Below are 27,676 nucleotides of genomic sequence, written 5' to 3'. Positions count from 1 at the left end.
GGGTAAGACTATACAGGAGGGGGCTAGGTGCTGAGTCTATGAGTGGAGCTGAGTTAATGGTGATGCTGTAAAGAAGCACATTGTCAAGACATGAATGGGTCGGGCATTCCTTTACAAGACAAAAGCAGCTTCCTGTGTTGTTCTTCGCTTCAAGACGTGCTGCTGGATATGATTCGAAATGACAGGCATAGAGACCTTTTTTCCGTGAACCACCACCCCCCTCTTCTGGTGAAGTTAAAATTGTGGCTCTTTCTGTCAGAATTTTTCTAGACTGAGGAAGGAAATGGATCCATCGTCTGTACCCAAAAAGCTATACATAAAAATGGACAATTAACCCTGTTGTAGAGGGACTACAATGAAATGCCTTGGAGGCCCTCCTGTGTCAGACATTAACATGCTGTTGACATGTTGCGCACCTTGTAAAATGACGAGAAGGCACTTAATATTTACATTTAATAATGGTGTGGACCTATCCCGTCACCGGTTATTAGCTACATCTATGTGGAATGCATATGTAGAGAGCGCTACACGCCACGGCTCACGGTGAAAACTGAAATAACGTGTACTCTGAGACCTCATCTAGGAATAGAGCCATGAGCAATGAAAAAGCAACGCAATGCATTTGTGCACATACTAAAACACATCCGCTTTTGTGCGTTTTTTCTTTTTTTGGGTGGGGAAATAAAGGTGCCTTATTGCCAGGATGGTTTCAACATGTCAACAGTGATGGCTATAATAGAGTCCATGTAATAGGCTGAATGGACACTCATCTCTTGCCACACAAAGCCTGAACCGAATGGAACAGGGATATTTACACTGTGAATGAAATGTATGACTCCCAGAGTCTGTTGGGATAGAGAAATATGACAAAGGGTTGGAAACATTCCCCCCCCCCCCCCAAGTTTCGTATAAATAGGTCTCTTAGAAGCCACCTCCCTGCTTCTCACAGCCCTTGAATTTTTTTTTGTCTGAAGCAGCTTTTCCTATGATTCTGATAAACTTGCTCTGCTGCCTTTTTTTTGCAAAATGAATATGCTGCAATGTACATGGGTGCTGAGGACGCTGCATAAGCTTCAGAGGCTTTTCTCTACAGAGACTGTAAAAAATAACAATAGGCAGACAAGGAGCGGCTCTTGTCGACTTGCTACATGCTATCTTCTGCTACTGCCATCTGAGCGTTAACCAGAAGCAGAGCTTTGTCAGTGCTGGATACCACCTACAACAAGACATATAAAAGGCTGTCGTCTGTGATCGAGGTGGTATCCGGTGACTATAGCAAATGTCTGTAATGCAGCATGTTCATTTTAAAGGAGGATATTTGAGCATGAAAAGCTGATGACCTGGAGCTCTTTTTGGTGCACCTGCTAACACCAGGACAGTGGGGAAAATAAATCTGATAGGTATTATTCACTGTTAATGTATTATAAATGAATTGAAACTAGTGACATGCAAGGAAAATAATGAGACGGGAGACAGTGATGGTACATGATGAACAAAGCACATTTATAATGATATGAGTAAATATATTCGCATCATCGGCTAACCACTAGTTACACTGTATTGTCATAAAAACTTACAGAGCTACAGAGACTATTAACGATAAATAACCATTACCAATTAAAACACAGTTGTACGACAGCTTTGCTCTTTCCATTTGAAAAACAAGCAATATCATTCCTTTTTTTTATATATATCAGTTTTCTCTTTTTGAAAATGTTTTTTTTTCTATAATCAAAGAGAACGTGAAAATGGAAGTAAAGAAAGAAGAAAAGAAAAAAAAAAAGAAATTGACTTGATCATCAGATTGGAATGGCTGGATCAACCCCCCTAGCTCGAGAAGCCTATGACGCGGCTTGTGAGGATAGACAGCCGTGCGTCACCGGTCCCTCGGAAGTTGTGGGGCTCATAACAGTGAACAAAAACTGCACAAGAGTAAGGCAGGAAGGTTCTGGGGTAAAGGAACTGATGGAAGAAGGGTTAAACTCAATAATCCACATTTTTGTTAGTGTCCACCACAGAGGGGACACTAGTGACTGGTTAAACTAACATGGTAATGAAGGTCTTTTTGTTTTTAAGTTTAATGATAAGTAAAAAAAAGAAAAAAAAAAGATCACAGTTCAGAAAGAGATGCTGGACGAGAAGCCAGACGAGAGGACATCACAATCATTGTTCAGTTATCAGTTGCACAGGAGGAGCAGCGGAAAATGTCACTGAGTTGGTTATGATGGACGTTATCAATGGATTGAAGTTGAGATGGAAGGAAAACTGTTGTTTGGGAATTTTTCAGCCTGATGATCCAGAGGTAGCCAGCATTTTAGTTTATTTTTTTTGTTTTTTTTTAGTATTATTATTTACTATTTTTTAATTACTTTCATGTCCATTGAATTTTTTTTATAGTTTTTTTTTTTTTTTTACGACTGCATGCATAGCATGAGAAGATGCTGGGTTTATGAACGACCACAATTTAGTGGCTTGGTGGCCCAAATGCAGAGGTTAACATAATGATCTGGCTAGTTGGCACTCAGAAACATGGAGGAGGTGACAAGTTGGAAAACAAAAACAAAAAAAAAAGGCTTATTCTAAAAAGTAAAAAAATTAATAAAATGGCCCTTGGAGGAACCTGCGCTGCGACAGGTAGACACACGCCGGAAATGAACACTACCTCAGCTAAACAAGCATGCAGGGAAGTACTGACTGAAGCCGACATAAAGATGCCCCACGGAAAAAGAACATGCAGGTAAACGACCATCGGAGCCAGCGGCGGCTGGTGGAGCCTAGCCCCGGAGGGATCAAAAAACAGCTAAAAATCACAGATACTGTTCACAGTAAATTCTACATTGACAACACTAAGAGATCGCTAGTGTTAAAATTATACACAATCAGAAGCGTTTTTAAAAGGCAACGTCCTCGCTAAGTCGTTGCAGATAATGAAACCTCATCAGCTAACAGTTGGCACTTTAAGTTGTTGCGCGTGTGCGTGGTTTGGCTTAAAAAATCCCCAATACGCACACAACACAACACTACATCTAAAAGGGGAGGATGTTAATGGATCAACTGGTGCGTGGCTGGCCAGGTACTATGGGGTCTAGTTAAAACCCCAGTCCTACAAACCCCAAATGAAAGCCATTAACATTAATTGTAAATTATAAACTGACCGTCTTGCTTATAGCTTAGTAATAAGAAAACATAAGAATAAAAAATGAAAGCTGGAGGTTGTATTTTAACAGAGGAATGCCTTTAAAGATTTAGCTGCCACAACCCCAAACAATGGCAAGTAATACGTTAACTCAGACTGCCATTGTGAATTTGTTGCTGAACATGTGACATTGTTGTCTCTCCAGAGTAAGATCGGAAATAAGGTCGACTAGTGAAGAAAAAAAAAAAAACATGGGTGATTAATGCAATTAAAACAAGATGGGGTGAGAGACTGGGGATTTAAAGGATTTCAGCATGAAGGGGCAGGAGGGAAAAACCCAATGGAGGAAGAAAACAGACACAGCTCTTATGAAAACCAAACGTCACCCATCAGAAGAGTTAAATCTGATGGGATCAGCGAGCCATAAATGATAGAAATGTAGCCTGGCCAGCCGGAATATTCGTCATACAGGTTGTTATGAAGACACTGATCTGTAAACTTACCAAAAAGGTTATTTTTTTCCACAGTTTTAACCATTTTAATATATATTTTTACAGTGCTTTTTTTGCAACTATATTGCTTTTAGATAATATATATATATATATCTTTTATGTTTTAATTTAAAACTATTTTTTTTCTTTTTTTTTATTCCAAAACATGTTTTTCCCTCATACGCTGCCACCCCAGGGCAGGAAGCATGAGTGAAGTTGGACAGTGCTTTTGATTTTCTTTACTCCCTTTTGTTTTATAGGTAACTCAACCCCCCGACCCCACCCCCCTCCCTGCTGTTTTCCAGCAAAACAGTAGTTCAGTTACAGCGTCACTTAGGACTAATACTGATAACTGTGCAGGTTCTGAAGGGACCAGCAACACGTGGCTCTGCAGTGCATTACTGGAAGCGTCAGCCCTCACAGAAGTTTAAAACCTATGCGTCACTTCATGTTTACATTCAATTCATTTTTCAACTACAACAATGCTGGTAAAATGGCAGGCTTCAAAAACTTTTACTTTTTTTTTCTTTTTGACGCGTAAACAATAAAACCTCAACGAGAGAGAGAGAGAGAGAGAGAGAGAGAGAGAGAGATAACCTGTCAAAATCCTTCAAAATTAAAAAAAATAAAAATTAAAAAAACACTAAAAAAATCCCCTCTCCAAAACATCCGCAGAACATGTATTATTTACAGATGCGCTTTGTCAACACTGTTGCGTTCATTTGCATAATTATATATTAATAACCCGACGCGCACTTCCCCTGCCAATAACAAAACAAAAAACTAAAATAAAATTCAAATAAAAAATAAAATATAAATCGCTCCTGCAAAATACAGTACATCCATGAAAAGAAGAAGGAATAAGGGAGGGACAATTAAGTTAACATCCTGGGAAGGGGAGAAGGGCAGAGGGGGCAATTAACCCACTTTCTGTGGGTTGGCCGCCCGAACACCTTGCTCGTAAGTGACTCGTTGCGTGATTAGATACTGGGCAGCTTGCGTGGCGGCTGGTGTGCCTGTTATGGTTACTTTACGATTTCTGGTACCGGGGACAAACTCCCCTTTTTTGGAGATCTGTATCCTGGCGCCAGTCAACTCCTGATATTCCACCAATGTCTTGCCACCTTTGCCAAGAATGGCACCTACTAGATTTTCTGGCACAGCAATTTCTACTACGTCCTTGGAGCCGTCCGTTGACTTCTCAGTGCCCAAAATGGCGCTAGCAGCTAGTGGGGATGCTGCCCCAAAATATCCATTAGTAGCTGCCGTAGCTGCAGCTAGGCTGCCTAGTGCAAACGTTCCAGCCGCTCCCCCTGCAGTGCCACCACCCGCAGTTGCTTCACTGGCATACGTAGCCAGCAAGTTGGCTGCTGCAGCTGCGGCTGGGTTAGCGCTTGCAGCAGCAGCTGCTAGTGCTCCGGTGGCTGCTGCTTGACTCAGTCCCAACCCTAAAGTATTGAGGTTATAGCCGTAACTGGCCAAGGTGTTAAGAGCTGATGTGATAGCGACCAGATCATTGCCAGTGAATCCGGATAGAACAGCAGGGAAGGCAGCCACTCCAGCGAGGTTGGCGTGTCCTAGAAGCCCTGCTGCCGCCGCAGCAGTAGGCAGAACTTCAGCAGTGTTGGCATACGGAGATCCTGTGGGATTGGAGTTAGCTACAGGTCCGGTGACATTGGCATAGCTGATGTTCAAACAGCTGCCACTCTGTGGGTCCTCCTGGATCTTCTGCACTATCAGCTCTACAGCTTTGCGGTTTTGTTCTGGCTCTCCACTTACAGTCACCACTCGTTCCTGCAGATTAATGCCATCTGGTTTTTGGGAAAGCTGTACCCATGCACCAGATTGTTCCATTACTGCCTTCACAGTGGCTCCTCCTTTACCGATGATCAGACCTGCAGTGCTGTTGGGAACGATGATCTTCACCTGAGGTCAGAAAAACATGAGGAGGAAACCAAAAGGAAAGAAGAGAGATAGGTGGACATTACATCACTAATAAGCCACGTAAACAGTTCAGTGTGGTGGTGTGGTGGATGAGAGACAATGTCTAAGAACCATACTGCAAAACAGAGTGACTCTATTTTAATTAGTTAGGGTACGTCCACACAGCGGAAATTCCCATAAAAATTATTTACTGCCTGTTGATTTGAATGGGATTCCGCAGTCCCATTCAGACAGCAGAATTTTCACTAAGGCATAATGCCACCGAAATTCTGCTTTCCGCAAAAATCTTACATTTTGCAGAATTTTTGAGGTGGAATCCCATTAACATCAATGGGGCTAGGATTCCAGAGGAATTCCGCAAAGTGAACATACCCTTATTCAGACTTCCATCTTCCAAGTGGTGTAGCTCTGCCTCGGCTTTATGACAAACAAGCTATGAAATCTTTTTTTAACGTGACTCTCATTCACTCAAGTTACAAAAAATTGTTCCATTGTCATATGATTTACGTGTTCTGAATAAAATCAATTTATGAATGGAAAAAGAAAAAAATTCTGTTTCTTAGAAATAGATTCTCTGGTGAGTTACTACAGAGAAAGTGCAAACTTTATTTTCTGCAAGATGGCACCAATTATTCGCTGGCCTATCCAGACTATCCTAATTTTCTTTTTCTTTCTTTGTTATACAGTGCGACAATAGGAGGGAAAATACATTATTTCTCGGAACAAGGGTTAAAGTTTGAGCGCTACCCGGGTGGGGAGCAGAGGCAGTAAGAGCAGCTCCTGACAGGCGCTCGCAGGCAAAAGAACACCCATAATTTACAAAATCGCTGGCAAGACCAAAGAGCGCAGAGTGTAATTGACTGTAATATAACATTGTAATGAAATGATTGATCTAATTAGCTCTGCCTGGTTATCAGTAGTGACCTCGGCAAGAGGTGGGAGCAGGAGCGTCCTTGCCGCGTGCTATGCTTGTAACCCAAAATGGAGATCCAGTGGTGATTGGTATTTAATATTGAGCATCATGCAATACAGAAGCAATCTTGAAGGGCTGCTAACAATAGCTTAGTCTTTGCCTCTCGAAATAAAAAATAAAAAAAAATAAAAAATGTAAAGTTTAAATTTAAAGTAAATCACATGACATTGGAACATGCTCAGGTAATTTAGATTTTTTGCAAAACTACCAGAAAATCTATGTTTCCCAACCAGCGCACTTCCAGCTGTTGCAAAACTACAACTCCCAGCATGCCCAGACAGCCTTCAGCATGCTGGTTGGTAAACACTGACTTAAAGGCATACTAAAACAATATACAAAATAAGTGAATCAGTGAAGCTGCCATCACATGTGCAGTGATATAAAGGTAGATATGTCACCTACATGCAACTGAGGCTGAAGCATTTTTCAACCTATCAATTCACAAGATACCACATGTTAACACACTTAAAGGGGTTCTCCTGAGAATTTTTATTTTTTTTCAAATCATCAGATTTGTAAATAACTTCTATTTAAAATCTTAAAGGGGTTATCCAGGAAAAAACTTTTATATATATATATATATATCAACTGGCTCCAGAAAGTTAAACAGATTTGTAAATTACTTCTATTAAAAAATCTTAATTCTTTCAGTACTTATGAGCTTCTGAAGTTAAGGTTGTTCTTTTCTGTCTAAGTGCTCTCTGATGACACGTGTCTCGGGAACCGCCCAGTTTAGAAGCAAATCCCCATAGCAAACCTCTTCTAAACTGGGCGGTTCCCGAGACAGGTGTCATCAGAGAGCACTTAGACAGAAAAAGAACAACCTTAACTTCAGAAGCTCATAAGTACTGCAAGGATTACGATTTTTTAATAGAAGTCATTTACAAATCTGTTTAACTTGCTGGAGCCAGTTGATATATATATATATATATATATATATATATATATATATATAAAAAAAAAAATTCCTGGATAACCACCCTTTAAGTGTTCTAGTTCTTTCCAGTCTGCCCACAGTGCTCTCTGCTGACACCTTTGTCCATGTCAGGAACTGTCCAGAGCAGAAGCGGTTTGCTATGGGCATTTGCTCCTGCTCTGGACAGTTCCTGACATGGACAGAGGTGGCAGCACAGAGCACTGTGGTCAGACTGTAAAGAACTACACAACACAACTGGAGCATACAGAAGCTGATAAGTACTGTAATGATTAAGATTTTTAAACAGAAGTAATTTACAATCTTTTTTTCATTTTTTTCCCCCTCCAGAGTACCCCTTTAAGAAGCTTTCACTACTCGGATATTGTTCTAAGGATGTTTATTGTTTTTTTGTGCACTTTTTAATAGAAAAAAAAAATTCAAGCCAGCAGCATGAGCAGGTGACAGGTCAATAATGTTAAACTGGTTGTCTCATAAGTTGAGCTTGGCGTTGTGATCTGGTCAGCACCAGCGGAGATTTGACTCATCTGAGATGTGTGGCCGCATGTGGGGAAGTCAACACTGAATCACTAGTTCTATATTTTACCCTCTTACAAAAAAAAAAGTACTTAAAATAAATATGCAAGTTGCAATGAATCTACTTATACAAATTAAAAGTAATGAAATCCAAAGCAGAAAATAATGGAATTTATGGATCATAAGAAAAATGTCAACTGTTTATAATAGATGGTAATAAATACTTTATAGAGTGCGATTAAAGAGGACCCCTGGCAAACCCCCAAAAAATTAGATTTCATTATCATTAAATAGCTTAGGGTGGTCTGATCACACATCTTTTGACAGTTTCTTTATAGACCCTTCCATTCCTGAGATATCAGGGTTTATAGTTTGTATCACAATTTGGAGAATCAGTTAAATGGCGTGAACTTAATTTTAATAATGGGAGTAAATATCAGGTGATGGGCGGGGTTTCATAGTCAGGGGGTGTGTATTAGGCAGGCATGACCCTCGAAGTACAACATACACATCCCCTGAGTGTATAATCACCCCCATTATAAAAACTAAGTTCACAACTATCTGACTGATTACCTGAATTATCAGACAAACTATAAACCCTCTTATCTCAGGAAGAGAAGGGCGAATCAAGGAATTGTAAAAAAAAAAAAAAAAAAATAAAAGGTGTGTGATCAAGGTACCCTGATGTTTAATGACAGTAAAATCTAGGTTTATTGGGCACAGCCAGAGGTCTTCCTTAAAGGGGTACTCCACTAGGCAGCGTGGAACTAAATGTTCCGAACGCTGTTTTCAAGCTGCAGGGTTCAGCCATGCCCACTGTAATGTCACAGCCACGCCCCTCAATGCAAGTCTATGGGAGGGGCCATGGTGACTGCCATGCCCGCTCCCATAGACTTGCATTGAGGGGGCGTGGCTTTGATGTAACAAGAGGTGTGGCCGACCCCCGCAGCCCGAAAACACCGTTTGGAACATTTAGTTCCATGCTGCCCATTGAAGTACCCCTTTAAGTATTCCTATGCATAACTGACTATCTATGGCACTGCTCTGTAAGGGCCTTGCACTATCCCATAGTTCTTCTTGGAAATGATCACATGATCTGTAGCTTTACTATACAATTCTAACAATGATACCCAAGACAGGACACTGTTTAAAGCAACCAATGTGTGCTAAACCGGATGTACAGCCATCCCTGGAGCTCCATATTGCACTGTTCCGGAAACTATGATGAAATGCACCAAAGATAACTAGCATAAAGGTGATATTATATGTGTAAGTACTGTGATACGTGATATCATAAGGATGTGTATCTATGTAGTTCAATAGAACCTGTTAAAGGGGTTATCCAGGAATAGAAAAAAACAAAGCTAATTTCTTCAAAAAACAGCACCACACCTGTCTTCAGGTTGTGTGTGGTATTACAACTTTGCTCCAGGTAAAAAGTAAAATGTAAAAGGGCACTCCATGGGATAAATTCAGTCAACGTGAAGTTTTATTTACCCATCAGATACAAGGATGCAATGTTTTGACCTTATCTTAAAGTCAAGTTTAGTAAGGTCGAAACAATGCGTCCTTGTAGCCTTCGGCTATCCGGGCATGCTGGGAGTTGTAGTTTTGCAACAGCTGGAGGTACACTGGTTGGGAAACACTGCCTTACTTTGTTGAACAACTTGGCTCCATTCACTTCAATGCAACTGAGCTGCAATACCACACACAGCCTGAGAACAGCTGTGGTGCGTTTTTTGTTAACAAATCAGTTCTGTATTCCCCTCTACATGCCTAAAGGGAGGTCACCTACAGTAATCTAACTGCTATGTATTGTTCTATCACAATGAGATCTGATCTACATGTTGGCTCCCTATACCCTGCCCATGATGATGAGCCCTGACATGTTGATGGAGCTGTACTTCCTTATGTGAATAACATGAAACATGGAGAATGGTACTGTACCTGGCTGGCTCTGGAGATGGTCATGGGGTCGGATGGAGAGGACTTGGTGGCTGGTGGTAATGATGACAATGTCTGCAGAACAAAGCAGGGTCAGAAGCAGAATTCAATCAGCTCTAGTAATAAAAATTTACCCATTCACTGCCAGCATCTGCCTGTAGGAAAACGATGTGGCACAGACGTGTCTGGCACCGAAGGAGTTAAACCAAAGAATAGGGGAGAAAAATAAAACGTAAAAGCATTCCCAGGAACAGCAAGGGTGAGAGGAGGATGGATGAGATTGGATTAGTGATAGAAATCAAATCGGTTTCAGCAGGAAAAGTGAAAAAAGAAAGGAAAAATCCCACCACAAACCATATAAATAAGTCATAGCAAATTAGTGGCATTCTAACTGTACGAGAAACAATAGGAAATGTCCTTTAAGGTATAACAACAAGTCTACTTGAAATACAGATATACCAGGCACTGCTTTATGTGCTACTGATAGTCCCGTAGAACAGCTCTGCGTGGCTTATGGGTGCAAATGGCAGCTAACTAAGTCTTCGGGTGCGAACATTCATAAACAAGCATAGCGTCAAATATAGAAATGTAGCAAGATGGAAAGAAGTAGCACTCACCCGGACTGTAGTTGCAATATGAAGAGGTTTATTCTTACGAAATAGCTGCAGAGATGTAGAGGAGTAAAAATCCAAAGCGGGGAGTGAGAGCCGGCACAGCTCTCAGACACGGGGCACACCACCGAAGGCTACTAGTTGCGCGGGGCACACCACTGAAGGCTACTAGTTGTGCGGGGCACACCACTGAAGGCTACTAGTTGTGCGGGGCACACCACTGAAGGCTTCTAGTTGTGCGGGGCACACCACTGAAGGCTACTAGTTGCGCGGGGCACACCACTGAAGGCTACTAGTTGCGCGGGGCACACCACTGAAGGCTACTAGTTGTGCGGGGCACACCACTGAAGGCTACTAGTTGTGCGGGGCACACCACTGAAGGCTACTAGTTGTGCGGGGCACACCACTGAAGGCTACTAGTTGTGCGGGGCACACCACTGAAGGCTACTAGTTGTGCGGGGCACACCACTGAAGGCTACTAGTTGCGCGGGGCACACCACTGAAGGCTACTAGTTGCGCGTCACTAGTGACGCGCAACTAGTAGCCTTCAGTGGTGTGCCCCGCGTCTGAGAGCTGTGCCGGCTCTCACTCCCCGCTTTGGATTTGTACTCCTCTACATCTCTGCAGCTATTTCGTAAGAATAAACCTCTTCATATTGCAACTACAGTCCGGGTGAGTGCAACTTCTTTCCGTCTTGCTACATTTCTATAACAACAAGTCTTTTCAGGGTATCTGACACAATATAGGGTTAATAGGGAAGAAAGGAGGTGTTTAACAAAATTAGGGAACCTGGGTCACATTGTTTAACCGTGTCACAAATCCTTTCAGGATAAATTCCATGAAGACTCTTCTGATTGTTTCATTTAGCAAAACCTAAATGCGAATTGCAGAATTTACTATGTGACACCATTGACGGCCAATGAAGGACATACTCAAACTATCACTGTAAATAAATAACATATACAATCAAGCGTATTTTACTTTAACAGCTGACAATGCAGTGCCCGCGGAAAGTTTACAGTGGCCCATGGCAGGTCAGATGGTACAACTACTGTATGCAGTAATTATATTATTGTAGATTATTCATAAATAAATACTTAATGGGGCTGTCTGGGACTTTCAATTGATGACCATCATTGAACGACCTGTGGGGCCTTGACAATCCTCACATTCAGCACTGTACGTTGTTGTTCCACATTACCTCTGGATTAGATGAACTTTGTTATTCTCCATAGAAGTCACCTGATGCATTATATAATGATGTGGGGGAAACACGTCGGGTAGAGAGCTATCTGTTAAAAGGTGACTAGGTTAATAATTTTAGGGAATTCTACTAATATTTGCTGTGCAAATTTGGGGGGAGTGGCTCCCTCTGTAGCCGTGCATCCCCTCCCCTATTTTCACAGGAGGTGGTTTGGTTCGTTAGTGGATACAACATGTCACCCAGCCTGAGGTAGGTGAGTGTTTAGGGACCCATCCGATAAGAGGCCACCTCCGCGTGGTGGATGGGGGACACGTTTTGATCAAAAAGTGCGCTAAGAGCCTCCATTTTGTTGACCAAGTGTGCTGCTGCCATTTTCTTTTTTTACATGTTTTGTACTTGCCACAGCAGCGTGCACCCGTGTATTGGGTTTAGGTGCTGGCTACATTTTCAGTTTTTTTTCTTTGCTGTGCAAATTTGGGGGGAGTGGCTCCCTCTGTAGCCGTGCATCCCCTCCCCTATTTTCACAGGAGGTGGTTTGGTTCGTTAGTGGATCCAACATGTCACCCAGCCTGAGGTAGGTGAGTGTTTAGGGACCCATCCGATAAGAGGCCACCTCCGCGTGGTGGATGGGGGACACGTTTTGATCAAAAAGTGCGCTAAGAGCCTCCATTTTGTTGACCAAGTGTGCTGCTGCCATTTTCTTTTTTTACATGTTTTGTACTTGCCACAGCAGCGTGCACCCGTGTATTGGGTTTAGGTGCTGGCTACATTTTCAGTTTTTTTTCTTTGCTGTACTAATAATATGGACACTTTTTTGTAGGGCAAATACATCACTTTTAGGCAGGATAAGTTAAAGGGGTAGTCCAGTGGTGAAAAACGTATCCCCTATCCTAAGGATAGGGGATAAGTTTGAGATCGCGGGGGTCCGACCGCCGGGGCCCCCTGCGATCTCTCTGTATGGGGGCCAGGCTCTCCGGCCAAATAGCGGGTGTCGACCTCCGCACGAAGCGGCGGCCGACACACCCCCTCAATACATCTCTACAGCAGAGCCGGAGATTGCCGAAGGCAGCGCTTCGGCTCTGCCATAGAGTTGTATTGAGGGGGCGTGACGGCCGCCGCTTCGTGCGGAGGTCGACACGCCCCCTTCCAGCGGGCTGTCGGGGCTCTGCACAGGAGATCGCAGGAGGGGGCCCCAGCGGTCGGACCCCCGGCGATCTCAAACTTATCCCCTATCCTTACCACTGGGTTCACCACTGGACTACTCCTTTAAGGGGTAGACTAGGGATAGGGATGCTGTCCCCACTTATCTGTCTAATAAGCCATATCTTTGTCATTAGGGATCTTCAAGAACATTATGATTGAATGGGCACTTGGAGATTACTCCATCGGCCAGATGCGAACATCTTACACTTTGGATACACTGCTTATTGGTACCCTGATATTGTGGGTATCTTGCACCAACTGACCCTAAGGCATCATTCTGATTTAAATTGGAATATTTCTTGGGCCTATTGGTTTTGTACCTGTTCACGTTTTGGACTCATCTTTTGTGTAATTAGAACCAGCTAGGCAACTGGTTCTGCGCCTCGATGAATTACTATATCTGCATACACCTGGTGGTTTCAATATTTATATGATGTATGGGTGTTTCTGGAAGCATTCTTTGTTTATTTAATCTGTTTGGTCTATTTCTTGGTTATGCAGTGTATATCTGTATCACTCCACACAGAGATATTTTAAGTATTTAGTGAACTATGTCTGTGCCTGGACTCTCAGTCTATTTAAATGAAAGGGGATGAGCCGAGTACCAGGAACAACCACAGTCGAATGTAGGGCACTGTGTGTGAGCGTATAATGAAGGAGACTCTTGGTTCAGATGATCAGTAGCATAGTCCACTGAAAGTGGCAGACAGCCTTTTTAACTATATAGATTATTACAGATAAGTGGAGTTTTTAATATTACGTTCCTCTTTTTAATGGCTATTTTATGTCTACAAAACAAGACGTATGCTGAAAATGTCAAATTATGTTCTACTGAAATAAATAGAACAGCCAGTGGGAATGTTAAGGGATATTAAAAGGACTAGATAGAACTACATTATAGAACATATCCTTGTGCTATAGATCAAATTTAGAACTGGAAAGTCCCACCAGAGCATTTAAGCACAGTTTGTGGTTTGTTATTTTTTTTATTATTTTATTATGACTACGGTTAAAGCCAATTGGCTGGCTATTGCAAGGTTCAAAATTTTCACAATTTTTGGGCATCTAGATCTAGCCAGGGTGATACTGTGAGATGTCAATAGTACTAAAACAAACAAACAAATATCTCTGGATATTAGACACGTACTTGTTTGATACGGTCAGGATTGACCGTAGTCTGTGGTTGCAAGATGCTGACCGGTTCCGTCTTGGCCACGTTCTGTGGCATTTCTCGAATTTTCTCTGCAATGAAGCCATGGACAGCATTGAGAGCTTCTACAGTGCCCTGGATCAGACAGACCCGCTCTGTGGTACCTGCGAAGAGAAGAATCGTTCGTATGAAAATCTCATTACACATTTAGATCAAGATGGAAGAATTAAAGGGGTATTCCGGGCAAAAACATTTTATCCCCTATCCAAAGGATAGGGGATAAGATGTCTGATCGCAGGGGCCTGCTGCTGAGACCCCTGCGATCTCCCTGCAGCACCCACGTCACACCATGCCCTATGGGAGAGGGCGGCGTGAGGGGGCGTGATCGCGGGGGGTCTCAGCAGCTGGCCCTCCGCGATCAGACATCTTATCCCCTATCCTTTGGATAGGGGATAAAATGTTTTTGCCCGGAATACCCCTTTAATCTTTGTCCATATGAGATGAAACCTATACCACACTTCTCTTTATACCACTAGCAGAAGTGATTCTAATCATGAGTGGATCAAGACGGTTTATGCATTATATATAATATTTGTATAGAATTTATAAAAACCACAGAAAGCAACATCTTCCTGATGCATTTTTTTTTTCTAGATACGAAGAACCAAGGAGTAAGTAAAGTGGTCAGATACCATGTACTGTATGAAAAGAGATAAAATATAAGACCTGTTTTATAAACATTGGGGGAAAATGTATCAATACCGGTATAAAGAAAAGGGGGAGCAAAAGTCCATAGCAACCAGATAGATGTAATTTTTAAGATGCTTTTTTTTTTTTTTAAAGAAAGAAGCAATCTGATTTCATGCCACCCAAACCACGGGCTGTTGGAAACTGGTGCATGATCCCAACACACTATGATTTACGCGCAGGTTTTTTATTTTGAAATGGTCTCGTTCACACGACAGTTGTGCTCTGCTAAAGGGATCTCTCTAGGAGTTGAGTGGTAAAAACAAAAACAAAACTGAACATCTGGTCTTTTTCTCCCTTTTTTTCTGGGTCCAACTTTTCTAAAATACAGGACACCCGATGGACTCCATTCAAGTCAATGGGATCTGTCAGAACCCAGCCATGTCAGTTGTGTTCAGACTCATTTAGGGTCTGTTTGAAGCAAAAAAAAAAAAAAAAAAAGAAAGAAAGAAAAGAAAAGCTTAACGGACCGGACAGGTCAGAGCACAACGGCCGTGTGAACTTAGCCTAACTAGTCGGAGAGACAAGACGGCACTTACCAAACAGTGGGGTACTTTATTCTTCAGTTGTGGACAAATAATGTGAAATAATGCTCCGCATCGGCTAAAGGAAGTGCGTCATCATGCATGAAACGGTCATCCCGATGCGTCTCCCGCTGTCTGCCTTACTCCCTGACCTGTCATTATTTGTCCACAACTGAAGAATAAAGTACCCCACTGTATGGTGAGTGTCGTCTTGTCTCTACATTCTTCCGTTTCAAGTTCTTACTTTCACCTGACTGAGCACCATTTCGAAGGGGACAGTTGCGGTGCTGGTGCGGCACCATCCACTCCAGGAGGAGCGTGGTCTCCCTACCATATATTACAAGCTGCAGCAGTGCCAGTGAGCTGTTTTCTATTTTCTACATTCTAAACCTAGTCGTTAGGGTGGGTGCCGGTGGCTGATTTACGCCCCACCAGTCATGAGTGACCCAGGGACAGCAGGGTTGGAAGCAGCTACAGCAACCAGCCCCCTGTGACCAATTACCTGGCAGCCTTTTTTAAATTATGATTTCTCTAAAAGGCCGAACCTTTCCAAGTATATCTGTGTTTCCCAACCAGGGTGCCTCCAGCCGTTGCAAAACTACGACTCTCAGCATGCCCGGATAGTCTTCGGCTGTCTGGTCATGCTGGGAGTCTTAGTTTTGCAACAGTTGGAGGCACCCTAGTAGGGGTTAATCGTAGTGTGTTTCGGTGCACCAGTTTCATGCTACTGGCGGATTGGAGAGGTGTCAGGTTCTCTTTAATACAGTAAATCTTCCCCACGGAGCTTACCTAGCCAATTTCAATGGTGAGCTACATTGTACAAGTCAATAAATTAACTTGCTGTAACAATGTATGTAGCCTGTGTGCAATGCTATCCAGGAATACTACCACCCCATTCTGCAAAAGAAAATGACTCCAACTTCCAACCCGCAAGATGGATATTCTGGATGTACAGTATGCACGCACTCTGAGTTTTTAGAAAGACAGATGCAATTTTTTTATTTTATTTTTTTTGCTGGAAACCAGTCAGTGAGTAGAAGAATTATCTACCTTTGCTTTAGTGCTTTTTTTTATTTATTTTTTTGCTGCCATAAAGCGGCATTGCAATTCTCAACGGTGATCCGCACGCCTGCCACGCTGCCAGAGCTGTGGTTACCATTGGTAATAAAAATAAAAGCCGTAAATCAACAAACTAGGGAAAAAAAACACGCTGTCATGTTTAAAAGCTTTCAGCCTTCATTAGAGTCTAAAAGGAACAGCAGGGTCCTTCATAATCATCACCGAGCTGACAGGACAGAGTGGCGTATTAAAATGCTGCTGAGAAGTGCCCACAGAAAAGCCAAAAGAAAAAAAAAAAGCCTTAATAAGTACTTCCCGGACCGCAGTATAAATTATGGAGACACCATATTGGCCACTAGAGGCACTGTCTCCTGCTTGTGCTCGTCTGGCCAAGGCCACGCGTTAAATCTTACAATGTAAATATTATGTGACCGAAATAATTTTATTTACTCCAAATACTCCAAGAAAATTATATATTTATATACCCATTGGCTGTCCAGGCATGCCGGGAGTTGTAATTTTGAAAAAGATCCACAGTTTGGAGACCACTTGTGTATGGTGAGCATGATACCTAACTTAGGCTACATGCACACTGCCGTTGTGTTCCAAGCCATTTTGGGTCGGTTGCGCCAAATGGATCCTACCAGGTCCCATTGACTCCGTATGGGGTCCATCAGGTTCCCGGCTGGGGACCTCTTGTTTCACAGAGAAAAAATTAGGACATGCAAGATTTTTTTCTCCATTAAACTCTAATTTGAACGGACTTTGGTAGCGAAGCTTAACACTAATGTGAACTCAGCCTTACTGGTATTGTTGGTTGTGCATATCACAGCAGTATTAGGGCTTCTTTGAGACCCTTTAAGACTAAGGCCAATTTTACTATGGGTGTGTTCCTTGACCCTTCACAAACAGCACATTAGCAAAAAAAAAAAAAAAAAAAAAAGATAAATATGGTAAATAAATATAATAGATAGAGTATCACGTAAAGGTGTCATTGACATGGAGAAAATAAATGGGTCACTGACAAACTAAAGCAAGACCTTTTCATGCAGGGCATAGAAAAGTGGTGGTGGAATACCGACACCTGGTGATGTGTTCTATTTTGGGCACCTTTTCTTCTGATGCAGTGTTTCCCGAGCGCGGTCCTCAAGTACCCCCAACTGGTCATGTTTTCAGGATTTCCTTTTACAGGTGATTTAATTGTGGTAATGCCTGATACAGTGACCATAAATATATTACTTGTGAAAGACTAAGGAAATCCTAAAAACATGACCTGTTGGGGGTACTTCAGGACCGCATAGGAAAAAACTTAGAAGCTTATTCAAGATTCAAAAGATTGGAGATGGTTGGGGGATGAACCAAGCATAAGAAATGTATCTAAGAGGGTTTTGTCAGTAGAGGCCTTAAACTATGATTAAGAACACAGTGTTCGAAACACGTTAGTCACCCATGCTGGGTAGCTGTTGTGTTTTATTGTTTTTGTAGGCTATAAATAAACAAAGATTTTGGACCTTTCCTGCATGAGCGGGCATAGTTTCTTGGATTAGAGACTCATTGTCTCATATAAGACTACACGGACAGACTATACAACAAGAATAAGCGTCTTTTGTTCTTCATCTTACTTTCCTGCTTCCTTTTAATGCATGTCAAGCAGAACTGCAGGAGGCCTGATCTTACCATTGATAGCTGGTGGTGTGAGGAGTGATCTACAACACAGCGCCATATCCAAGTTATTATGATTGTGACTGGACCATAATGCTTTGTGAACTCAAAGAGAAAATAGTTTATCCTGGCAGCAGAAAGTACAGAAAAGTAACATTGGGTAAACATTGTCATAGCAGAGAAATAAGGGCTTTTTTTACACTACAGACACTCGGACAATTGGAGAGTCCATCAGCAGCAGGTGAAAATGCAACATCTTCATGGAAACGGCAATGCATTTCTGAGTGCATTCTGCCTAAAGAATGAACATGTTCATTCTTTCGGCAGAGTCTGGGGTGCAGTAAAACCCAATTGAAGACAATGGGAGGCTGCATCATATTTTCTGCAGCGGAGCTGAATTTCGCTCGGAAAATATGTAGTGTGAATGGGCCCTTACTGAAACCTTTCTATAAAACCACTTGGCCCATGTAGTCTGTCCGATATCCTGAATACTATTAATAATCCCTGGCCCTGTCTTATATGAAGGATAGCCTTATGCCTTTCTCTATCTTATATGAAGGATAGCCTTCTGCCTATCCCATGCATGCCTAAACTCCTTGACTGTATTTGCAGCAACCAAATCAGCAGGAAGGCTATTCCATGTATCCACTACTCTCTCAGTAAAGTGAGGCCATGTTCACATGCCCGGAATTTATGAGCGGAATTCCACATTGGAATTCCACAAGAGGTTTTGGAGAATTCAACGGGATTCTTCTGCACTGTGCACATGGTGGAATTTCCGCACTAGATGTTTCCGGTATGGAAATTCCGTTTTCCGTGTCCGCAGAAAACATGAACCTGTTCATTTGTTCTGTGGACTCGGTACGGAATGCATAGCAGTCTATGAAATGGCACATTACCGTGCAGTTTTAGCGCCGGCATTTCATGCCGGTACCCGCAGTCTCCAGATTGTTCACACAGAGATTTTCCGTGTGGGCATTCTGGAAGATAGCTTAATACTTCCTGATATTACTGCAGAAACCTTTGCCCCTTTTGTGGAAGATATAACCTTTCTCTGCATGGTATCTTATCTTATCTTATGCATATGGACCCGCCAGCATCCTTTTCGTTGCTCAGAGAAAATTGCATTTAACAGCGCGTCTTAATTCCTGCTCCGATCACAAACACCCCATGTGATTCCAGCAATAGTACGATGATGCTGCTCTGCCTGGGTAGTGACTGCCTCCGGATGCCTGAGAGCTCTTAGGTGCAAATCCTTGTGTCTTTCGAATTGAAATCCAAATATAGTGGAATCTTAATGTGTTGCCCCCACCACTTGCAAACTACAGTCCTAATTGTAACAATTAGCAGGCGAATGCAATGTGATAATTGTTCGGTGTGGCTAATTGCTGGTGTGTGCCTGTCACTGGATGAAAACTGTATTTATCTGGCACCCCCAACCCCCAGACACCATACTCGGCATGAGAAAGGGATTTTCAGGGTAAATGATAAAGAAGAAACCTTTCCCAGGAGATCCTGGGTCAAACTATAAGTTTAAACACTTTTTTTTATGCTTTCTTGGCAATCAGGTGTTAATGGAGCTGAGCTGCATAATATTGTTGGGGTATCCTATTGAATGGAGCTGCCCTTGTCGTTTCCCTTTAGGAGTCCAACTAAACAATCAATGTGATGCTATTTCCGATCACAAAGACTCATTTGTGAATACTGTAATGCACATCTTCAGTATGCCACATAGAAGAAGCAAGCGAGCCTATGTTATGTCTCCAGAATGCCGGCTGCACTTCACCTATTTCTTAATCAAGATCACCGCACTGCGTTTCTTTCTCAAGGACCTGTAGTGGGCACATATACTTCTCAACAAGTACTGTTTTTGAGTTGGGTAGATTAGTATATACAGTGGCCTATCTAGCAGTTTTGGTGGTCGCTCCTGGGCAGAACAAGGCAGGGGGTAAAAGAAGTTGTCTTATGACAGACAACTGTTATCCTATCTATCAGTGGTCTCCAGACTGTGGACCTTCAGATGTTGATGGCACCCTAGACCACCACAGTACCTCTTGCTTACCTCCCCTGATGACTTGCTCTCTTGGCTTTGCTGATGACTTTCCGAACCTACCAAGCACCGGAGCTGGTCACAAAGGTCGAGCACTGAAGTCGGTCACTGAGGCCGAGCACTAAGCCGGTGACTGAGGCCGAGCACTGGCGCCAAACACTGAGCATGATCACTGAGGCTGAGTACTGAAGCCAGTCAATGAGGCCAAGTACTGAAGCCGAGCACTGAAGCCGAGCACGGAGGCCAAGCATTGAAGTCGGTCACTGAGGCCGAGCACTAAGCTGGTCACTGAGGCCGAGCACTAAGCCGGTCACTGAGGCCGAGCACAGGCGCCAAGCACTGAGCATGATCACTGAGGCTGAGTACTGAAGCCGGTCAATGAGGCCAAGTACTGAAGCCGAGCACTGAGGCCGAGCACTGAAGCCAGTCACTAAAGCCGAGCACTGAAACTGCTCATTGAGGCCGAGCACTGAAGCCAGTCAATGAGTCCAAGCACTGAGGCCGAGCACTAAAGTCGGTCACTGAGGCAGAGAACTGAAGCCGGTCACTGTGGCCAAGCACTGAAGCCAGTCAATGAATCCAAGCACTGAGGCCGAGCACTAAAGTCGGTCACTGAGGCAGAGAACTGAAGCCGGTCACTGTGGCAAAGCACTGAAGCCAGTCAATGAATCCAAGCACTGAGGCCGAGAACTGAAGCCAATCACTGAGGCCGTTCACTAAAGGCAGTCACTGAGGCCGATCACTGAAGCCGGTCACTCAGGCCGATCACAAAAGTCAGTCACTTCGGCCAATCACTAAAGCCGGTCACTGTGGCCAAGCACTGAAGCCGGTCACTGAGGATGCAGCAGAGTCATCAGCAGAGCATAGAGAACATGTCATCAGGATAAGTAAGCACAGCAAGAAAATGTATGGCTGTCCTACGTGTCTCTAGATACTGCAATGTCAATTATTTGATAGTCAGATCCCCTGGTAACATCTTTCTCCAAACTAGACAAGTATAATCTACTTAAATCTCCACAACATCTTATACCCCAATATCTTATATGTCCATTCTCTTCAGTGTCAGAATCCTCGTTTACACAGAGATAGACAATTTTTCATTCGGTTTGTCCCATTAGAGCAGTGTTTCCCAACCAGGGTGCCTGCAGCTGTTGCAAAACGTCAACTCCCAGCATGCCCGGACAGCCGACGGCTGTCCGGGCATGCTGGGAGTTGTTGTTTTGCAACAGCTGGGGGCATAGTGGTTGCGAAACACCGTTTTAGATTATCAGATGGGAGTCCAAGATCAAAGACTTGGACTGTGATCTCTTTACAGATATCTATGGCATATCGGAAGAACCTTTAAGCGGTTATGTTTCGGGGATTCTGGGAACAAGGATACACAAGTTGTCTGGTTACAAACAAAATGTCAGATGTAAGCTGTATAGAATCCGATCTTTTTATTCCGCTTGGCAGTAAATGGGTTAATGTGTCACAGTACAGATGCACTGGAGGGTTTATACTTCTTCTTATGCTTTGATTCCTGCTGCTATAATCTGCCAAATGCTTTAATAATCCTGGACCGGGGAAGAGGGGGTGGGGGGGGAGTATTTATTTATTATCATTTATGTTTATTTTTTTGCGATTAAGCATGCATACATACATGTGGGATGAATACCGAGACATAGTTTTAAAGTGATAACACTGTGATACATATTAATAAATGATTAGGAACCATTAGGAAGTAAAAGGAAGGCACTTTTACTGTTGGTCCTGCAAAAACAAACGGTTCGACAGAGAAACCCGCTGGAGTGTACTAACCTACTAGAGTCGATATACCTGAGGAAGGTCAATACTGTAAGGATCAAAACGTATTGTACAGTGGGGAAAAAAGTATTTAGTCAGCCACCAATTTAGCAAGTTCTCCCACTTAAAAAGATGAGAGGCGCCTGTAATTTTCATCATATGTATACTTCAACTATGAGAGACAGAATGAGAAAAAGAAATCCATAAAATCACATTGTCTGGTTTTTAAAGAATTTATTTGCAAATTATGGTGGAAAATAAGTATTTGGTCAATAACAAAAGTTCATCTCAATACTTTGTTATATACCCTTTGTTGGCAATGACAGAGGTCAAACGTTTTCTGTAAGTCTTCACAAGGTCTTCACACACTGTTGCTGGTATTTTGGCCCATTTCTCCATGCAGATCTCCTCTAGAGCAGTGATGTTTTGGGTCTGTTGCTGGGCAACACAGACTTTCAACTCCCTCCAAAGGTTTTCTATGGGGTTGAGATCTGGAGACTGGCTAGACCACTCCAGGACCTTGAAATGCTTTGTTGCCTGGGATAATTGCCATGCTGAAAGACCCAGCCACATTTCATCTTCAATGCCCTTGCTGATGGAAGGAAGTTTTCACTCAAAATCTTACGATGCATGGCCCCATTCATTCTTTCCTTTACACGGATCAGTCGTCCTTATCCCTTTGCCGAAAAACAGCCCTAAAGAATGATGTTTCCACCCATGTTTCACAGTAGGTATGGTGTTCTTTGTATGCAACTCAGCATTCTTTCTCCTCCAAATACGACAAGTTCAGTTTTTACTAAAAAGTTCTACTTTGGTTTCATCAGAGCATATGACATTCTCCCAATACTCTTCTGGATCATCCAAATGCTCTCTGGCAAACTGCAGACGGGCCCGGACATGTACTGGCTTAAGCAAGGGGACACGTCTGGCACTGCATGATCCCTGGCAGCGTAGTGTGTTACTGATGGTAGCATTTGTTACTTTGGTCCCAGCTCTCTGCAGGTCATTCACTAGGTCCCCCATGTGGGTCTGGGATTTTTGCTCACCGTTCTTGTGATCATTTTGACACCACGGGGTGAGAAATTTCGTGGAGCCCCAGATCGAGGGAGATTATCAGTGGTCTTGTAGGTCTTCCATTTTCTAATAATTGCTCACACTGTTGATTTCTTCACACCAAGCTGCTTGCCTATTGCATATTCAGTCTTCCCAGCCTGGTGCAGGTCTAAAATTTTGTTTCTGGTGACCTTCGACAGCTCTTTGGTCTTGGCCATGGTGGAGTTTGAAGTGTGACTAAGGTTGTGGACAGGGGTCTTTTTATACTGTTAACAAGTTCAAACATTTACCATTACTATTAGGTAACGAGTGGAAGACAGAGGAGACTCTTAAAGAAGTAGTTACAGGTCTGTGAAATCTTGCTTTATTGTAGGTGGCCAAATACTTATTTTACCGAGGAACTTACCAATTAATTCATTAGAAATCCTACAATGTGATTCCTGTATTCTTCCTCCCATTCTGTCTCTCATAGTTGAGGTATACCTATGATGAAAATTACAGGCCTCTCTCATCTTTTAAAGTGGGAAAACTAGCACAAATGGTGGCTGACTAAATACTTTTTTTTTTGCCTCACTGCATATTTAAATACTATTATACTAGTAAGAAGTAACTGGTGGTATTTACTACAGGGCTCGACAAATCCCAGACGCCATGGGCACTAAGAATTTGGTGGTGGCGACCAGGTTTTTGGCAACTCTTTTCAATAGGTGTTGTCCATAAAAAAAAAAAAAAGGGTGGGGCAATTTATCAAGGGTTGTTTTGGAGAACAATTTTTCTATACCTAGTGTCAGTGGGTATGTGCACCAAAGCATCCGCTGCTGAACACTGAGGTAAGTAAAACAGTTTGTTCTGTTTAAAAGATAAGGGGGCAGTAATGTCTGTGACACACAAGAGAGATGAGCATATAGTAATAACGGTGACACAAAGGGACGATGAAGGCATCCGCTGCTGAACACTGAGGTTAGTAAAACAGTTTGTTCTTTTTAAAACATAAAGGGACAGTAATAACTGTGACACACAGGTGGAGATGAGGGGACAGTAATGATTGTGACACATGGGGAAGATAAAGGGACAGTAATGACTGTAACACATAGGGAGATAAAGGGACACTAATGACTGACACATGGAGAGATGAGGGGACAGTAATAACTGTGACACAGGGAGGAAATGAAGGGACAATAATGATTGTAACACACAGAGGAGATGAAGGGACAGTAATGATTGTAACACAGAGATGAAGGGACAGTAAAGACTGTGACACATAGGGAAATAAGGAGAAACTAATGCCTGTGACACATGGAGAGATGAGGGGACAGTAATGACTGTGACACACAGGTAGGAGATGATGGGAAAGTAATGATTGTGACACATGGGGGAGACGAAGGGACAGTAATGACGGCGACATATGGGGAAATATGGAGAAACTAATGCCTGTGACACAGGGAGAAATGAGGGGACAGTAATGACTGGGACACACAGGTGGAGATGATGGGACAGTAATGATTGTGACACATGAGGGAGATGAAAGGACAGTAATGACTGTGACACACAGGGGGGTGATGAGGGGACAGTAATGACTGTGACACACAGGGGGAGATGAGGAGACAATGTTTCTGATCAAAAAGTGAAATTGTTAGGTCGATTTGGTCCAATGCATCAAACTGCATGAGATACGGTAGATCAGATTCTATCCGTAAACTAAACCTCCCAATGATTGGCTGCTGTGTGCAGAGATGATTGTACACATGTCCATCCCAACGTGTGGCGGAAATAGATGTAGCAGAAATGATTTACCAGATCTGATTCGGAATATAGAATGTGCATCACCGATGCTAAATACAAACACTTGCTCCTATTTAGGCATAACCCATGCTCAGCAATATTTACTAGATTTGCAAAAAATGCTAATTCCTAAAATTTTCAGGAATCAACTAAAAAGTCAAGGAAAAGATGATAATCCGGCTATTTTCTCTGCTTGCCACTAGAGGGGGATAGAACACATTTACATGTTTAAAAAGCAGTTTTATTGGGAATCTGATTCAGGCTCAGGCGGATTTGTGATTCAAGGGCAAATTTCCCCTTTTAGAATACCGCAGTTTATTGGTGAATACGCTGCTTTACTCTTTATATCAGTGTTTCTCAACCAGAGTGCCTCCAGCTGTTGCAAAACTACAACTCCCAGCATGCCCGGACAGCCTCCGGCTGTCCGGGCATGCTGGGAGTTGTAGTTTTGTAACAGCTGGAGGCACGCTGGTTGGAAAACATTGCATTACGAGAACCTTTTTTATGTTTTTCATGATGTCTTAAGCACACCAGGTTTTAAGAGTAGGTGAAATTGGCGTATACAAACAGGACAGGGCAGGATGCTATGAGATGCTTAGTCTGGGCGACTCAAAAGAACCTTTTTTGTTAATAGTCTTTCTTTATTCAGCCCTGCATCTTCTTATGCTTGCTTTGATTTATAAAAAAAAAAAAGAAAAAACGAAATCTTGTGACATCATCATGACACCGCCAGTTTCCATGGCAACCAGCCGATGGAGCATTGTGTATTTTCAATTGAGTGACAGGGAGCTAAATATTTTATTTTGCTTTTCATGCCGCTGGAACCTGGCCATCACCATGACAACCAAGTTTTCAGCTGCTTGTAGGGCGATCGGCGAAGGCCGCTGCCGTCAATTCACGGCCTGCCAGAATAGACTTCATTGTATTGGATGGAAAATGGTGTAGACTGTTCTTGTTCTCGCTAGGGTAGGGATACATCCCTACGGGGTATAAAACCATAGGTCAGTGTTTCCCAACCAGTGTGCCTCCAGCTGTTTCAAAACTACAACTACTAGCAGACTGGGAGTTGTAGTTTTGCAACAGCAGGAGGCAGCCTGGTTGGGAAACACTGTTATAGGATGTCGTAAAGGGGTACTCCACCATTTCAAAATGTATCCACAGTGTCTAATCGTGGAGGGTCAGACCTCTGCCCCCCCCCCCCCCCCCCCCCCCCCCCAATTTCTAGAAAGGGGCCCCAATCTCTCCACTCAATCAAACGCAGGGTCGGCACACGCTCCATGCATTCTCAGTATCTTCGTACCTCCACTGTGTACCGACCCCGCATTCCATACAGCTGGGAGATTTGGGGGACCCTGTTCTAGAGAGTCTTCTGGGACCCCCAGTAATCAGTTTTTAAAAGCTGGAATACCCCTTTAACTATTTCTGGTTTTCTACCAAGGAACATGTTCATTTATACAAATTTTAAATGAATAAATCACTAAATTTTCCCAAAGATGATCTTTGCCATTAGTTAAAGGAGTTACCTTTATAATAATAACCTGTAGAGCTGCATTGGCACTGCTCATTCATCCAAGCCGCACCTCGCATAAGGACTTTTCAGCAGCTGTGTAGGTGCAGTCAACTAGCAGAGGGGTATGTATGGCGGTGCAACAAATCCCAAAGATCCACAAGCAATTCAAATGTCCAGAGAGTAAGAATGGGACTGCACTCACCAATGCTGAGACCCAACACCTTCTTTTATTCCGGTAGAAAAAACTTTACATACAGCAGAATAATGGCAGGTGCGTTCACTACAAGTGAGCGACAATTGTTTCATGCAGTTGCGCTTCCTCTTGGCTCACCCAAGAGGAAGCGCAACTGCGCGAAACAATTGTCACCTGTCTACAGGATAGGTATTAAGGATCTCACTGGTGGGGCCCAACTGCTGGGATCCCCACTGATCAAGAGAAAGGGGGGTCTCTTGTCTCCCGTGGAAATGAAGCATCCCCCCACAAGTCAAATACCTATTAACTATTCTATGGATAGGTGAAAAGTTATAATGGGATTACCACTCTAGCGTAGGTTTAGATTTTCCAAATGTGAATCCGCAGCATATCGACCCTGTGTGGGAAGGTTTATCCTATGTATCTAAAATCTACAGCCTGCAGATTCACTGCATTATCTTAGCAAAGCCCATGACTGCTGGGTTTGACTTCCCCATGGGAATCTGCATTGAATCCGCCCTGCAGATAAAGTTATATGCAGATTTTGTATGCAGTGTGTGGACAAGATTTCTACCAATCCCATCCACCTCGCTATTACTTTAATATTCTGCAGATTTCTCATATGTGAATCCGCAGCAAGTGATGCTCATGCATACAAGCCTATTCAGGGTCATCCAAGTGTTGGTGGTATACTGGCAAGCATAGCTGCCTTCCAAGCACATTCAGGGTCCAGGCAGTATGGATCTAGAATGCACAGCTTAAAGGGGTACTCCACTGGAAAACATTTATTTTTAAATCAACTGGCTCCAGAAAGTTAAACCGATTTGTACATTACTTCTATTAAAAAATCTTAATCTTTCTGGTACTTATCAGCTGCTAAATGCTCTACAGGAAGTTCTTTTCTTTTTGAATTTCCTTTCTGTCTAACCACAGTTTTCTCTGCTGACACCTCTGCACATTTTAGGAACTGTCCAGTACAGAAAGGTTTGCTATGGGGATTCGCTTCTACTCTGGACAGTTCCTAAAATGGACAGAGGTGTCAGTAGAGAGCACTGTGGTCAGACAGAAAGGAAATTCTAAAATAAAAAAACTTCCTGTAGAGCATATAGCAGCTTATAAGTACTGGAAGGATTAAGATTTTTTAATAGAAGTAATTTATAAATCCGTTTAACTTTCTGCCATCAGTTGATTTAAAAAAAATGTTT

At 42.8% G+C, this 27,676-nt stretch overlaps 1 protein-coding gene across 6 annotated transcripts in view; it reads right to left on the bottom strand.

Moving 5' to 3' along the window:
• Positions 1 to 1,481: 1,481 nt before the first annotated feature.
• NOVA1 (NOVA alternative splicing regulator 1) overlaps positions 1,482 to 27,676 on the bottom strand; it is a 102,184-nt gene continuing 75,989 nt past the window's right edge. For 5 of the 6 annotated variants that reach the window (XM_056547157.1, XM_056547158.1, XM_056547153.1 and 2 more), the window contains 3 exons: positions 14,104 to 14,270; positions 9,942 to 10,013; positions 1,482 to 5,553 (listed from right to left, as the gene is read on the bottom strand). In XM_056547157.1, the coding sequence (XP_056403132.1) occupies positions 4,546 to 5,553; positions 9,942 to 10,013; positions 14,104 to 14,270 (1,247 nt within the window). In that variant the 3' untranslated portion in view covers positions 1,482 to 4,545. The remainder of the gene's footprint in view (positions 5,554 to 9,941; positions 10,014 to 14,103; positions 14,271 to 27,676) is intronic. The other variant, XM_056547155.1, reaches the window with a different exon arrangement.

The sequence above is a fragment of the Hyla sarda genome, chromosome 11, assembly GCF_029499605.1.
Source record: "Hyla sarda isolate aHylSar1 chromosome 11, aHylSar1.hap1, whole genome shotgun sequence".
Lineage (NCBI taxonomy): Eukaryota > Metazoa > Chordata > Amphibia > Anura > Hylidae > Hyla > Hyla sarda.
Note: the sequence above shows the minus strand (reverse complement) of the source record. Positions and strands in the feature narration are given on the sequence as shown.